Source organism: Nicotiana sylvestris, chromosome 1 (assembly GCF_000393655.2).
Source record: "Nicotiana sylvestris chromosome 1, ASM39365v2, whole genome shotgun sequence".
NCBI classification, from domain to species: Eukaryota; Viridiplantae; Streptophyta; class Magnoliopsida; order Solanales; family Solanaceae; genus Nicotiana; species Nicotiana sylvestris.
In genome coordinates, this window is record NC_091057.1 from 114,521,785 (window position 1) to 114,536,577 (window position 14,793).

Consider the following 14,793-nt stretch of genomic DNA (forward strand, 5'->3'; position numbering starts at 1 on the left):
AAAACTTCAGCCAGCAATAGAGAACAAAACTTCACCCAGCAATAGAGAACAAAACTTCAGCACTAGAATGCTTAAGTTCAACAATTACAAACAAAAACTTCAGCACACTTGGTTCAACAATTTTTGTTACTTCAGGCCCGTCTACAAGAATGCTGAAGTTTGCATGATTGTCTTTGCTACTTCAGGCCCGTATGCTAAAGTTACGCGAAAAAATGGGTACGCTTGTATCTTTTTTTGCAAAGCGGGTACAAGTTAAAACGTGACCCAAAAAGCGAGTATGGATGCAAATGATCCTAAAATAATTAACACCCAAACAAAATATGGAAACCTGCCAATACACCCGATCCGATCCACTAAAGGTAAAATCCACCAATAATATTGCTTAGTTACATCTGAACTCCGGAAGTTATTGGGAGAAATTCAAAAATAGCCAGATTTACAACTGGTCGTTTAAAAATAGTCTAGTTTTAAAAGTAATCGAAATTTAGCCACTTTCATGTAAAGATAAATCTGAGTGAAAACACTGTTCAAAACCCGGAAAATACGCCAACATATTATACTGGAGTTCCAGGATAAGTATGATGGAGTTCTAGCATAAGTACACTAGAACTCCAGCATAATATACTGGAGTTCCAGCAAGTATAATTGTCTAGTATAATATACTGGAGTTTGAAGCATCGGCGCTCCAGTCTCCAGTATATTATACTGGAATCAACAAAGTATACCGGTCCAGCATAATATGCTGGAGTTCATACACAGGTGCACCGAACTCCAGTATATTATGCTGGACCGGTCTCTGTTGCAGCAAAATAGAGGCTATTTTTCATTGACTTCGTAAACGTTGACTATTTTTGAATGACCAGTCCGAAAACTGGTTATACCGTGCTATTTTTACGAAGTTATTCCATCCCTTTCTATTAGAAGGCAGAGGTATTTCTGATCCATGAGATCCTTTGCTTAATCGCAATGCCTAATGAGTATGCTCTATCTACCTCAAAATCGAAATATCGTGAGACTGGGGAATAAGGAGACACTTCTACGTTTGTTATCTCCTCATTCCGCATGATCTGATTTTCTGAATGCAGAAAATGACACTTTCATAATTATATTAGTACATAGTACGAGCTTATTGTTCATTTAACTCAAAACTAAGATTATTTTAATAGATAAAAGATCCCTATCTCAGCCAAAAAAAAAAAAAAAAAACACTATTGTGGGAACTACTGAATTTACTCTACCAACAGAAAGATATCGGAAAACTAAGAAAATAACCACAACACAAGTGAAGTTGTATCCTCCAAGGGGAGGACACTATAAACTAAACGTGGATGGAGCTCAGGGGGCAGTTTCTCATCCTCTTAAAACTCACTGGTCATGATTTCATGATAAAATAAGTATCAGATGACCAAAAAGTCATGGTTTCATCAATTTTTAGCCGGAAATTTACTGAAAGCTAGAACTAATGTGAATGCAATAATGATATAATCATAGTCTTTGAGAGTCTGAGACAGAGAGAACTAGGAACTTCTGCAGACTGAAAAAAGAAAACAAATGAGATGACATAGAAAAACAGACTACTATCCAACGGAGAAGTTACTATTCTGTACAGTATTCTATGCTAAAATAAAGACAAGCTAAGACATGATTAAATTCCAAATCCAGGCAAAAATAGGCATCAATTAGCAAACATCTTAACGATAAGAGTCAATAATTCATTCTTTTTGACAGGAAAAAGCTCTAAATTAAACATTAATTTCATCCACACCACAAAGGATTAACATTAGCCTACTGCAACAAAGACTAGAAGGTAATAAGCAGAATCATCACTTGTGGAATCCTCTGAAATCATTGGTAGTTTCAGCAGAATTCTGCTTTTTCAAACCTTTTCTCCCACCAAATCCAAACTTGGAGTCCCTGAATTCCCTGCTTTTCCTCTTTTTGTCTGGACCCTTCCCTTTTCCACCAAATGTCGCCTTTCCTCCTGAACGATCTCCAGGAGATACACCAGGTCTATTCTTATTTGACCTCTGAAAGGGTTTAGTCCCATCTTCATCAATAGCCAAATCTAGGCCGCCAGCACCCTCTTTATCGAAGCCACTCTGCTGCCTCTTCTTCATCCACTTTTTAACAGACTCAATTTCCTGCTTCTTCAGCTTAGCCCTTTCTTTCATCTTCTGTGCCTGTACTTCCTTGGCCAGTTTCTTGTTCTCTCTGGCCTTCCTCCTCTCCGCATCCTCCTGTATCTTCCTCATCTCAGTCAAGAGTCTGCCCTTAACTTTCTCCATGTGAGTATCAGGCTTCACCATTTCCCCATAATAATCACAGGGTCTCAGAAAAGGTTCACCCTTTGACTGAAAGTTGAGAAAGGCTCGGCGTACACCCTCCAACGCCTGCATGTAGAAAGAGAGATCCCTTGCACAATCATCATTCACATCCACCACTTCTTGCTCCTCCTCCTTGTCGATGTTAAGCCTGTGACTCCAATCCAAACCATCAGGCAAACCGATATCTCTCAGCTTGTCAAATAAACCATCCCAGTTATATACAACATTCTTTGAAGGTTCAGCCAACTTTACAACTTGCTCATCATCTTCTTCTGATTCCGTTTCTGGCTCGTAATCCTCATGCTCTGGGTTCCTCATGCCCAATTCATCCGCAACCATCATAATCTCACACTTTCTGGTGAGAACAGAAAAGGACAATATTAGAGATATTAACTAACTAACTCTTTCTATTTGTGCTACACATTCTATGTGAAGCTCAAATAAAGGATGAGGGTTGACGAAGGTCGAGTACAAATATAAGACTTGACAAATTCAGATACACTGAATTCAAATTAAACTTGTCTTACATATTGTTATTTATGAAGAGGGTATAATTTGAAGAAGCCATTGTTTAGCCACTAAAACTTAACTAGATGTTTTGACTTTACAACTGAACACTAACAATACAAGAACAAAAAGTTGAACTTGCCAAATTTCAACCCAGGAACTGAACACTAGCTATACAACAATAACAACTTCTTTGTAACGAAATCTTTTCTTTTAACAAACCCGTAGATTTTCTTTGTTTTCTTTTTCCTTTGTTTCACTCCAAATTTGTAAGGATTTCTGTTTTCAGCCATTATCACGAGAGAAGCTAATTAACACTGCAAATTAAGCAGTAAATATAAAATAAAAAAAAAGGAAAACCACAATTATTAAGGTTTCCTTAATTTCAGCCACAAAAAATCAACGGAGAAATAAGACACAGAAAGAACTTACAGCAAATGGAAGAACTCGAAAAGAGGTGGAGAGACACTCCTGAGCTCTGGGGACAAGGGTCTAGGGTTTTGGTCATAAATACAATTGGTGGGCTAAAAAGGTCTGAAACCAATATAACTTTGGGTGAGAAAGTAAACGGGCTTAAAGATATTTGGGCTTACAAATTGAAATTCAGAATGGAGATTCTCATAAGGGATTTTTACCTATCTATACCATATATCAAACATTATTACCAAAAATGTTCATAATTTGTTATTTACCCATGTAGTCCACACTTTTATTACAAATTATATACCAATCCAAAAATAGGTAGATTTTGCCATTAAAAAAGCCCTAAAATGAAGGCACCAAATCTGATGTGATTCTGTCAAGGATTTTATTCCAATTTTGAAATGAAGGCGATTTTCATTCCTGATGAAGGCACCAGTTGCGTAATTCTCTCCTTCCTCAACAGAAAGAGATTTCACAAAAAACGCAATCAAATTGTACAATTACTGAAGAGAGACTATATCTGTTCTTCGTCTCAAATTGTACAAAATTGCTCTTCGTCGATATCAGTATTCAAATTGTAGAAACTATATCTCTTCTTCGTCTTTTTTCCTATCAACTACACGAAATCATGTCAAAAATCCCAATAATGCTGAAATCGAATGGTAATTGGGATAACTATGGCAGATTTAGAGATTTTGAAGTTGATGCCATTGTGGTAGATGATAATGCAAACTACGGAATTCTCAGTTCTACAATTGCAGAACAATTATCGATTGATACATCGGATAAAATTATAGAAATCAAATACATTGTGAACGAGAATTGTCCTCCAATGGAGATTAGGAATGATATGGGGGTTCGTGCTTACATGGAAACCAAAAAGGAGAATAAAAACTTAGGTTCGTATCCTTTATGTATAAGCGTAAGAGATTTCAATATGGAATTGGCAATCAACAATGAAAGCACCAGTGCAGGTATGTTTGATTCGACATTGCAGAGAGTTATGGTGTTACTATGTTATCTACAATATTACTACAATTACCTACAATTAAACTACAAAGCTCACATAGTACTGAAAAGGATAAAGCAATGTTGCTTTCAAAATTATCTACATAGAAACTACATTTATGAATTTATTGTTTGCAGGTTCGTCTGGATCCCTAAACTTACTTGAATTTCCATCCTCACCAGCTATAGAGGAATATCAAAGTGAAATAATAACTGAATCTACGCAAACATATATTGAAGAAGGACAAGTTTATCAGGACAAGCAAACAGTAGCTGCTGCAATGAAGAATTATTCAGTGATGCACAAGTTCCAGTTCAGAGTAAAAAGATCCAATCATAGAAGGTATGTAGTTATTTGTGGATAATATATCAGCAAAATCAGTGTATGATTGAAGATAGGTGGGTTTTATAAATTGTAGTTAAATTGTAGTCAATTTGTAGTTAATTGTAGTTTTTTCATAAATTTGTGTAAATATTGTATTTCTTTTGTAGCTACTGGCTTATATGTGTTGCTGAAAGCTGTAAATGGCATTTCAAGGCAACGTCAATTAATGATTCGGCAATGTTCAAGATAAGAAGTTTCAGCCGTCAACACACATGCTGCCTAATGGACGAAACATTCATACAGCGCAAACGTACTGCAGCAGTACTTGGTAGCATGGTCGTTCCAAAGTATTGTGATCCTAAGACTGTTTACACACCAAAGGACATACAAACTGACATGTTATCCGAACATGGACTGAACCTAAGCTACATGCAAGCATGGAGAGCAAAGGAAAAAGCTTTACAGTTTTTGAGAGGGAATCCGTGTGACTCCTACAACAAATTACCCAAATATTTTTATATTCTTGAGAAGAATTATCCTGGTTCTGTTGTTAAATTGAAGAAGGCAGCAGATGATTGCTTCTTATACGCATTTGTTGCTCTTTGTACATCAATAAATGGTTGGCAACATTGTAGGCCGGTAGTAGTGGTTGATGGGACATTCTTAAAGTCAGCCTACAGGGGGATTATGCTGACAGCAAGCACCATGGATGCAGCAGGTAAATAATGGAATAATTTTGTACTTATTTTGTAGACAGTCTTTAAAATGCAGTTAAATTGTAGTTATGTTGTAGTTATTTTGTAGTTATATAAAAGAATGTAGTTAACATGTCTATATTTCTCAATATATATTGTAGTTGTTATTTAATCATATTTTATGTCTTAAAAATGTAGGTACTATTTTTCCCTTGGCATATGCTGTGGTTGATTCTGAAAACGACGCGTCTTGGAAGTGGTTCTTTGAGCAATTCAAGGAGGCATATGGTGAAAGACCTTCAATGTGTGTTGTTTCAGATAGGCATGAGAGTATACTGAAGGCAACATCAGTTGTCTATCCGGGATTGGCACACTACTCTTGCATGTGGCATATATGGACAAATATAAGGTCAAAATTCAAGAAGGGACATCTACAATTACATGAATTGTACTTTGCTACAGCACGGTCATACACTATGGATGAATTTAATGAAAGGATGTTGAAGATTGAAGAGGTAGACCTGCGTGTAAAGTCTTACCTATATGATATTGGCTATCATAGATGGTCAAGAGTACATGCAACGGTAAATAGAACTTTTACTATGACGTCAAACATTGCCGAGTCGTTGAATGCTTGTAACAAAAGATGCAAGAGAGCTTCCAATATTTGATCTATTTGAGTATATGAGGACTCTTCTTGAACGTTGGACAAAAGAAAAGTTATCGAAGGCAAAGGGTACTTTCACATACCTTGGTCACAAATACAACAAAGAATTGGAAGACAACAGTACATTATCTCAGAAACTAAGGGTAAGATATTTTTTTTTGGTGCAGTAGAATCAAAAAAGTACTAGCTGCAGTTTTTCCAGATTGTAGTTAAATTGTAGTCAAATTGTCGGTAATAATAGTTTGTAGATGAGCTGTAATATATTTGTTGCTGATTTGTAGGTAAATTGTTGATAATCCATTTTAATGATTGATGTATTATTATTTCTGTTTGGTCTTCAATTGTAGGTGAGGGCTTCAACAGATCATATACATACTGTGTTAGATGGTGTGAAGCGGTACATTGTGTGTCTAGAAAACAAGAAATGTAGCTGTGGACAATTCCAACTTGATGAACTTCCATGTGCGCATGCTTTGGCAGCATTAAGGCATAGGAATGAAACATACGAAAACTATTGCTCTCCGTATTACACAAGGAAGAGCCTTCTGCTTACCTATGAAATGCCAGTAAATCCTCTTCCTGATGAAGGCAAATGGGAAGTGCCACAACATATTTTGGATGAGGTAGTAAAGCCACCGGCGGGAGATAAAAGGCAGCCGGGGAGACCTCACAAGGAAAGATATAAAACATTTGATGAAATAAAGTCAAAGAAATACAAGGTGTCATGTGGTAATTGTGGAGGTGAAGGGCATAACAAAAGAACTTGCAAGAATGCGCCGAAAAAGAAATGAATATCATGTAGTTAGAATAGTTATTCAAAATAAATGTTAGTGAGCTCAAATTATCGGATTTTCTTGTCTAATTGTTTAAGTTTTTGAAGATGAATAAGAAGTATAAACATCAATTTGTGTATCTGCACTATTTATGTTTTTATGTATTCTGTCAAGCATCTAAAGTTGTCTTTTTTTTATAGAATAGTTAAACTTTAATATTTACTGTATACAAAAAAACTGATATTAATAAAGAATGCATTCAACGTAAATTGTATCCAGATTGTAGTGAATATGTAGTTTAACTGTGTTAGAACTGTAGTCCTGTTATTCATATGTAGAGGAGTTGTAGTTAAAATGTAGTTTGACGTAGTTTAAATGTAGATAAATTGAATTTTTTTGATAAACCTTGTTGATAAAAAATGGCTAAATTATTTATATGATTCCTGTATTTATTTTATCTTTCTGCTGTGTAACAAATGACAGTTATATACAAATATTACTTGGCACTTGAAGGTATTTATAAAAATAACTTGAAGATTAAAGTCAAATTGTAAGACAAAGCTGTTGCTGTAAAAATATAATCAGAGTACTAGAGTATAATGTAATCAACAAAAAGTGTTGTAGAAAACCAAAACGACATATTTCCTACATTGTTTTCCAATTCAACTACCAAATTTCACAGACCAAACTAGGAACACAATAGTCTATTTCTTCTTTCGTTGCACTCTAGTCCTCTCGTTTTTTGCCGGAGCACCCTTCCTCCTTGCTAGCCTGCCAGTAACCTCACTCTCACTGATTGACCCATCTTCTTGCTTCTTTGTTGCATAGTCCCACAGTAGAGCTCCATAGCGTCTACGGTGTTGGTCAATATCAGAAAGATCTTCCTTTGGGATTGCCAAATCTCCAAGGCTAACATACTCCGCAAATGCAGCCACAAATACACCACAATCGCTGCATAAGATGAGAATTTTTCATTATATAACAAATGATTAAAATAAAAAAATTAAACATATAGAAAGGGAGATTATTTTTTTACACTGAGCCTTCCTTTTGTTGTGGAATCTCAGCAACCATCCATTGTATGTCGAGAGGGTCCGTAACTGGTTTTTCGATGTATGCCTTTGTGCTCTTGAAGTTAATGTCTTTACGTTTACCATAGAAACCAGTGCATGACAAATACAGAGGGATAATGATTGAAAACTTGTCAACCAATGTCTCTACTGTTTTATGACGGTTTGCTCTCACCATGGAATCATAAACATAAAGTTGTCTGTCCTTTATGTCAAAAACTAGCAACAACCAATGGAAGTTCTCTACAAGGTTCACAGGCATGAGCACATAGTCAACAAGATCCCAGGCAACATTAGCAAGAATTCTGTACCCAAGAATATATTCTCCAACATCATCCTCGGGTTTAACAACCGAATACCTTTGTTCCGGTGGAGAACTTATGAACTTGTCATAGATTCTTTCAATCTTTGTCTTGAACAAGCAATCCGTGGTTGTGAACCTAGTATTATTGTTGGGGCCATATTTGCCTCTTTTTCGCAGATAATACATAATAACATCAATGTGCTGCCAAAATAGAATAAACATATACAATAAGGTACGGTGTAACCACACTTGTCTACAAGACAGCTACAGATTAACTACAATTTGAATTTTTTAAAAACTCTAACAGATTGCTGCAAATTAGCTACACTATAACTACAGAAATATAACAGTTAGTCCAAGTTCCTCACAAAATGTAATTTAATTGTAGTTTGTATGAACCATAGTGAACAAGTACTATATGTACAATTGACCCATCAGACTACAAAACAACTACACATTAACTATATTTATGCACTTGTCTACATTTATTCACTATACAGAGGAACAAATGAAACATACCACCTAACTTAAGCTCCCAAAAATCAGCAAGTTCAACCTACAGTTAATATTAATAGGCACAATCACAAGCTCTACAATATTACTACAAGGTAACTACAGTTGTGGTACACGGAGATTCCAAGTCAGTCAAAAGTACCAAAATTCCAGTTTGTACATACAATCATCATCACATATGATACATAAGGTCCATAAAAAGCAAAATTTCACAGCTGAGACATAAATATAGTAACATATATATGTTGTCTACAATATTACTACAATTACACATCATAGCTGAAAAATAAACTACAATTACACTACACAGCTGAAGACAAAACAGATATTGTGAATGATTATGTTCTTTATACTTACTGTGTTATTGATGACTTGTCCGGGGTGAGCAAGGTCATAAAACCAGTCCTTCTTATCAATCTTTTCACAACCAAAATCCAACCAAGGCTTGATTTGGTTATCCTTCTTGGAAAAGTAATATTTCCTCCTGTAATAACAAAAAAAAGATGATCAAATACAAAAAATTTACAAAATGAATTACAATTTTAAAGTATAAAAATGGTGAACAGACAGTGTAAAATAAAGCATTCATACCTCCTAGATACTTTATCACTACGAATGTATAACCAGTTGGTGAACCTTTCTGTCAATTCAGGATCTACATTTTCACCTATGACACTTGTGAAGGGGTGTTTGAGGTAAAAAAATTTAGGTCCAACAGATGTGCTGCCTCCAGAACTATACAAAGATGTGAAAGGTGATCGTGCATGTTTTCCCGGTTGCCTTGTTCTACCGGGATGAACAGGGGTTGATTCATCTCGTATGGGCTCGCCATACATGACCAACTGTGATAAGTTTTCTGGCAGCTCAAAGTCATCCAATGTCAAACCTTTGTTTTCAATGCCTTCAGGAACAACTTTTTTATCAATGCCTTCAGGAACAACTTCAGTCACAGTCACACCGTGAATTGGCGACTGTGGAACTTCACCTTCTGTAGATAAGTGTAGATCAATGTAGATATGAACAGTATTATGGAGTTATAGAGAATATAGAGAATATATTACCTGCTTGTTGTGGCTCAGCCACTTCATCAATTACTGGTTCTTCCTCAATATTTCCTTGTAGATGTTCTGGTGAAACATCAGCTTGAATGAATAATTGGGAATGAGAAATTGTAGATATATGTAGGAATATGTAGTTAAGGTGTAAATTATTAAAATTTTGCATAAAAACCTTATTGTAATGAAGGAATGGTTCTGTACCTGCTTTATATGCCTCAGCTGCTTCTTGGAAGTCAGGATATAAGTCAACATGTGGTTGAAAATGTTCTGGAGAAATTGTAGCTGCAACACATAGTAAAAAAATGATTAGTATAATTTAATAATGCTGTCTTGAAATTTGTAGATATGTATGCAAGGAATTTTGTAGATACCTGTATTGCTTGTGCTTCCATGCAGTTGATCACCAGCATTGAACTGGAATTGCTGGTTGTTATCTCCTTGATGTTGGTAATTATTTTTTGTTGAACTACCAGCAAACTACAATTTTGGGGAATATTTGAGACTACTTTATTCATATGTCTTAATTAGTCTTAGTACAAAATTATATGTAAATTCTTACCTTTGACTCATCCAAATCAAACCTCTTGTTTATCACATTCATAACACCCTTCAAAGATTGATCTATGAACTCTCGAAGGCTTGAGAGTTCCTCAAAAACATCCTTCCTATAGGCATCTAACTTTACATCAACCTAAAAATTAAATATATAATTAGTTGGTAATCTTATTCTAACTGCTACAGTTACACTACAATTCAACAAACTATAATTGTTATAGATTTATACCACAAATTAACTACAATGTATAACATACTATAATTGTTATGTAATGAAGTCAAAATGTAGCAAATTATGTCAATATATTGTAGTTATTCATAATACCTGCACAATCCCCTTTTCCAACTTCATGAGCTTGCTACTGACAGATTCAATGTCCTCTTGACAATCTGTATATTTGGGTTCAAATGATGGAGAAGCAGCAGTTGGAACATGTGATGGTTGAGCACCATGTTCATCTTCATATTGAATCTTGTCTGGCAGATTAAGCACTCCAAGCTCTTCTCCAGATTCAATCATGTTTGTGAACTGAATGATGAAAATAACAGTTAATTCAAGTGACAAAAAAAATGTAGATTCAATGTAGTTATTATGAATGTAATTGTAGCATCATACAAAAGTGGAAAAAAATACCTTGATCCACTCAGGCTTGATCATCTTCTCTTCAATTGCAGTTAACCAAATCTGCCCCTTTGTAGCTGACCATCTTAAAATGCGAGGTATAGATTCAGAACATCTCGTAGCAAGCTCGGTGCTGACGGACGAGCAACACTCATATAGCCACACTTGCAAGGCTAATGAGCATCCCCGTATCAGATAAGAATGTACATGGGGATTAAGACGATGTCGGACAGATTCAATAACCTGCTTGAAGGATTTGATACCCCATGGGTATGACTCAAAATTACCAGACTCTATTAGAAAGAACATAAACTTGTCTATGAAAGTCACATGGTCTTTATCAGAAGGACAAACAAAAAATTCCAACATATAAAGAATGCACAACTTCACCGCATCCACATCGTTTGCCCATGCTTTATTAGTCACTACTTTTTTCAAATGCCATTTCTCAACCCTTTCTTTGTTCGGAAAATATGTATTCATTAAAGAGCTAACATAGGTGGAAGTGTAACCATAGTCTGAAAACTTATTCACACAATTAAGACCAGTTATCAACCCAAATTCTCTCAAGGAAAAATTTAATTTTTCACCCTTAAATAGTACTGAAAAATATGAGTCAGTAGACTTTGTCAATTCATACTTCATCAGAAGATGAAGTGTTTGGTTTTGCATACAGATTTTGGGGAGACCTAATAAGTAACCAAAACAAGTTTTTCTGAAAACCCTTAAAGCATTCGGAGAGAGTAAAGCTTTGTATCTGGCTAGGTATGCTAGGATCACACAAACTGTGGAATCTAAGCACACCATAATCAATATTTTGTTGTGCAAAGTAAGGTCCATTCTGTAGAAAATATAAAATTAATGAACATTAGTAGTTTGCATAAAAAGGAAACAGTAATCTACATATAACTACATGACAAATACAAAATATAACTAGAAGAAGAATAGCCTACCCACACCTATAACTACAAAACAATAACAGAAGAACAATGCACGTGTAAACATTATCTACAGAATGTAACAGTTACTTCAAGTATGTCACATAAATGTAGGATTAACTGTAGTTAGAATGAAGTTAAATATATGAGCTATACAGGCTACAATAAAAAATAACATATCTACAATTTAACCATCAGACTACACATCAACTACAAACTAACTACATTTATACACTGTCTAAGAGTCACAGTTCCAATTAAACTACAAAATTGAGACAAAGAATCTACAGGATGTAACAGTTACTTCAAGTATGTCACATAAATGTAGATTAACTATAGTTAGAATGAAGTTAAATATATGAGCTATACAGGCTACAATAAAAAATAACATATCTATAATTTAACCATCAGACTACACATCAACTACAAACTAACTACATTTATACACTGTCTAAGAGTCACAGTTCCAATTAAACTACAAAATTGAGACAAAGAATCTACAGGATGTAACAGTTACTTCAAGTATGTCACATAAATGTAGATTAACTGTAGTTAGAATGAAGTTAAATATATGAGCTTATACAGGCTACAATAAAAAATAACATATCTACAATTTAACCATCAGACTACACATCAACTACAAACTAACTACATTTATACACTGTCTAAGAGTCACAGTTCCAATTAAACTACAAAATTGAGACAAAGAATCTACAGGATGTAACAGTTACTTCAAGTATGTCACATAAATGTAGATTAACTGTAGTTAGAATGAAGTTAAATATATGAGCTATACAGGCTACAATAAAAAATAACATATCTACAATTTAATCATCAGACTACACATCAACTACAAACTAACTACATTTATACACTGTCTAAGAGTCACAGTTCCAATTAGACTACAAAATTGAGACAAAGAATCTACAAAATTAGGACAACACCACATTTTACCAAAATACACTTGAACAATCAAAGAAGAACAATGCACTTGTAAACATTATCTACAGAATGTAACAGTTACTTCAATTAACTCACAACATGTAGATAAATTGTATTTAGAATGAAGTTAAATGTAGCAGCAATACAGGTTGCAATGAAAAATACCATCTCTACAATTTAACGATCAGACTACAAATCAACTACAAACTAACTACAGTATACACTGTCTAATAATCACAGTTCCATTAAACCTACAAAATTGTGAAAAATAATCTACAAAATTAGGACAATACCACATTTGGCCAAAAAACACTTGAACACTAAATTAACACTTGAACAACAGATTTTTACAACCAAAATCAAACTACAAAACAGTGAGGAAACATAAATAGTGTTTACCTTTATTGAAATTTTTTCCTTAACCAATTTTGGTACTTTTTTTGAGGGTTTCTTCTTCTTTGGTTTTGATGAAGAAGGAGAGACCTTGTGTTTTTTCACAGATTGAACTTTGGGAGAATCATCTACAAAATCGTCATCTACACTCAACTCTTTCCCCTTGCGTTTCAGTTGATTGTCGACTAGTTTATCAACTCCACCAACATCAACATCGTGCAAATGCTTGCTTCTCATTTCCGCACGAATTTGTCTAGGAGATGAAATACCAGTAGTTTGTTCACTTGCATGCGTCGTTTGTGGGTTTTTTGGTGGTGATTTTGGTGTTAAAACACCCAAATCAAAGGTTGGAATATCAGCTAATATAGCTTTTGATGATTTTTTTGGGGAGTGTTGGTTTTTTTCATGATTTAGGAGTTGAAGACAAAGATGGAAGTGAATTCAAATCGTGGGGGATACTATCAACTGAAGGTAATTAAGTGGAGAAGAAAGTGATGGTAATTGTGGGTGAGAAGAGATTGTACGAGAATGGAGGAAAAACTGAAGGTAAATCGTGGGGGTGGGGAACTGAAGGTAAATCGTAGGGGGTGTGGGGGGGGGGGTGGGAGGAGAGAGGGGCGGGTAAACCAAATAACGTGAAGATACAGTCCTATAATTATGCCTAATAAAAATGAACCCTTAATTATATCCCTAATTTGAATTATGGTATAGAAATGGTAATTTGGTATGCTTAAATGTAATAAACACAAACCTTAAACATTGAGGGTAATAAGTTTTGATATATGGTATAGATAGGTAAAAATCCCTTCTCATAAATAGGATCATTTAGAAAGAATAGGAGCATTTGCATTTATAAACAGTTTTTGGGTCACAATTGAAGTTATACCCATTTTGTACAAAAAAATTGTAAGTTTACCCATTTTAGGGTCAACTTTAAACTTATTGGGTCTGAAGTTGAAAAAAGAATTAGTCTGAAGTACAATGCACTAAGGCCAATTAAATCTAAAATGCAAAAACTACACTTAAGGCCAAATAGGTCTGAAGTGCAATAAATATTATCATGCTCTTAAGGTTAAATATGTCTGAAGTAAAAAATTTAATACTTCAGGTGCACTTAAGGTCAAACAAGTTTGAACTGAAAAAATTGCACTTCGAATGTATGTAAGGCCAAATATGCCTAAAATGAAAAAATTATACTTCAAATGCACTTAACTAAATAGGATTAAAGTGCAATCAATGTTTTCATGCACTTAAAGCCAAATAGGTCTGAAGTGAAAAAATTAAATTTCAGATGCACTTAAGCCCAAATAAGTCTGACGTGCAACAAATGTTTCTTGCACTTAAAGCCAAATAGGTCTAAAATGCAAATTGCCAAAAAACATAAATTTGTTTTTCGAATTTCAACAATCCAATACACGATTTAACACCTAAATCTACTCCAAATGAGCTCAAATGTGAAACATAACCTCCAAATATCATTAAGAGCAAACCCCAATCATCAATTTATCAAAATAATAATAAATCTAACAAACTCATTTTGCAATTAAGAAGAAGAAACTCTAAGCAATATTAAAAAATAAAGCGTCACAACAGCTCGCTAGTGTAAAATACCATAAGCTACCATAAGATATGCTCACAAACACCATATAAATTCACCGTCACTTTTATTTTCACAG

General features: G+C 34.6%; 3 protein-coding genes across 3 annotated transcripts; 1 reads left to right on the top strand and 2 right to left on the bottom strand.

Annotated features, from left to right (window-relative positions):
- Positions 1-1,645: 1,645 nt before the first annotated feature.
- Positions 1,646-3,378, bottom strand: LOC104229626 (probable rRNA-processing protein EBP2 homolog). The gene is made up of 2 exons (XM_009782286.2): positions 3,264-3,378; positions 1,646-2,679 (listed from the first exon to the last, which is right to left on the bottom strand). The coding sequence occupies exon 2, from the start codon at positions 2,664-2,666 to the stop codon at positions 1,824-1,826; it is 843 nt and encodes a 280-aa protein (XP_009780588.1). The 5' UTR covers positions 2,667-2,679; positions 3,264-3,378; the 3' UTR covers positions 1,646-1,823.
- Positions 3,379-5,912: 2,534 nt separating this feature from the next.
- LOC138873547 (uncharacterized) lies at positions 5,913-6,740 on the top strand. The gene is made up of 2 exons (XM_070152017.1): positions 5,913-6,092; positions 6,297-6,740. Exons 1-2 carry the CDS (start codon positions 5,913-5,915, stop codon positions 6,738-6,740), a joined length of 624 nt encoding a protein of 207 aa, XP_070008118.1.
- Positions 6,741-7,426: 686 nt separating this feature from the next.
- LOC104229624 (uncharacterized) lies at positions 7,427-13,354 on the bottom strand. Its single transcript, XM_070152024.1, has 12 exons — positions 13,124-13,354; positions 11,485-11,685; positions 10,857-11,369; positions 10,548-10,751; positions 10,227-10,358; positions 10,039-10,144; positions 9,869-9,949; positions 9,671-9,751; positions 9,201-9,597; positions 8,967-9,093; positions 7,759-8,297; positions 7,427-7,673 (listed from the first exon to the last, which is right to left on the bottom strand). The coding sequence occupies exons 1-12, from the start codon at positions 13,352-13,354 to the stop codon at positions 7,427-7,429; spliced, it is 2,859 nt and encodes a 952-aa protein (XP_070008125.1).
- Between the last annotated feature and the right edge of the window lie 1,439 nt (positions 13,355-14,793).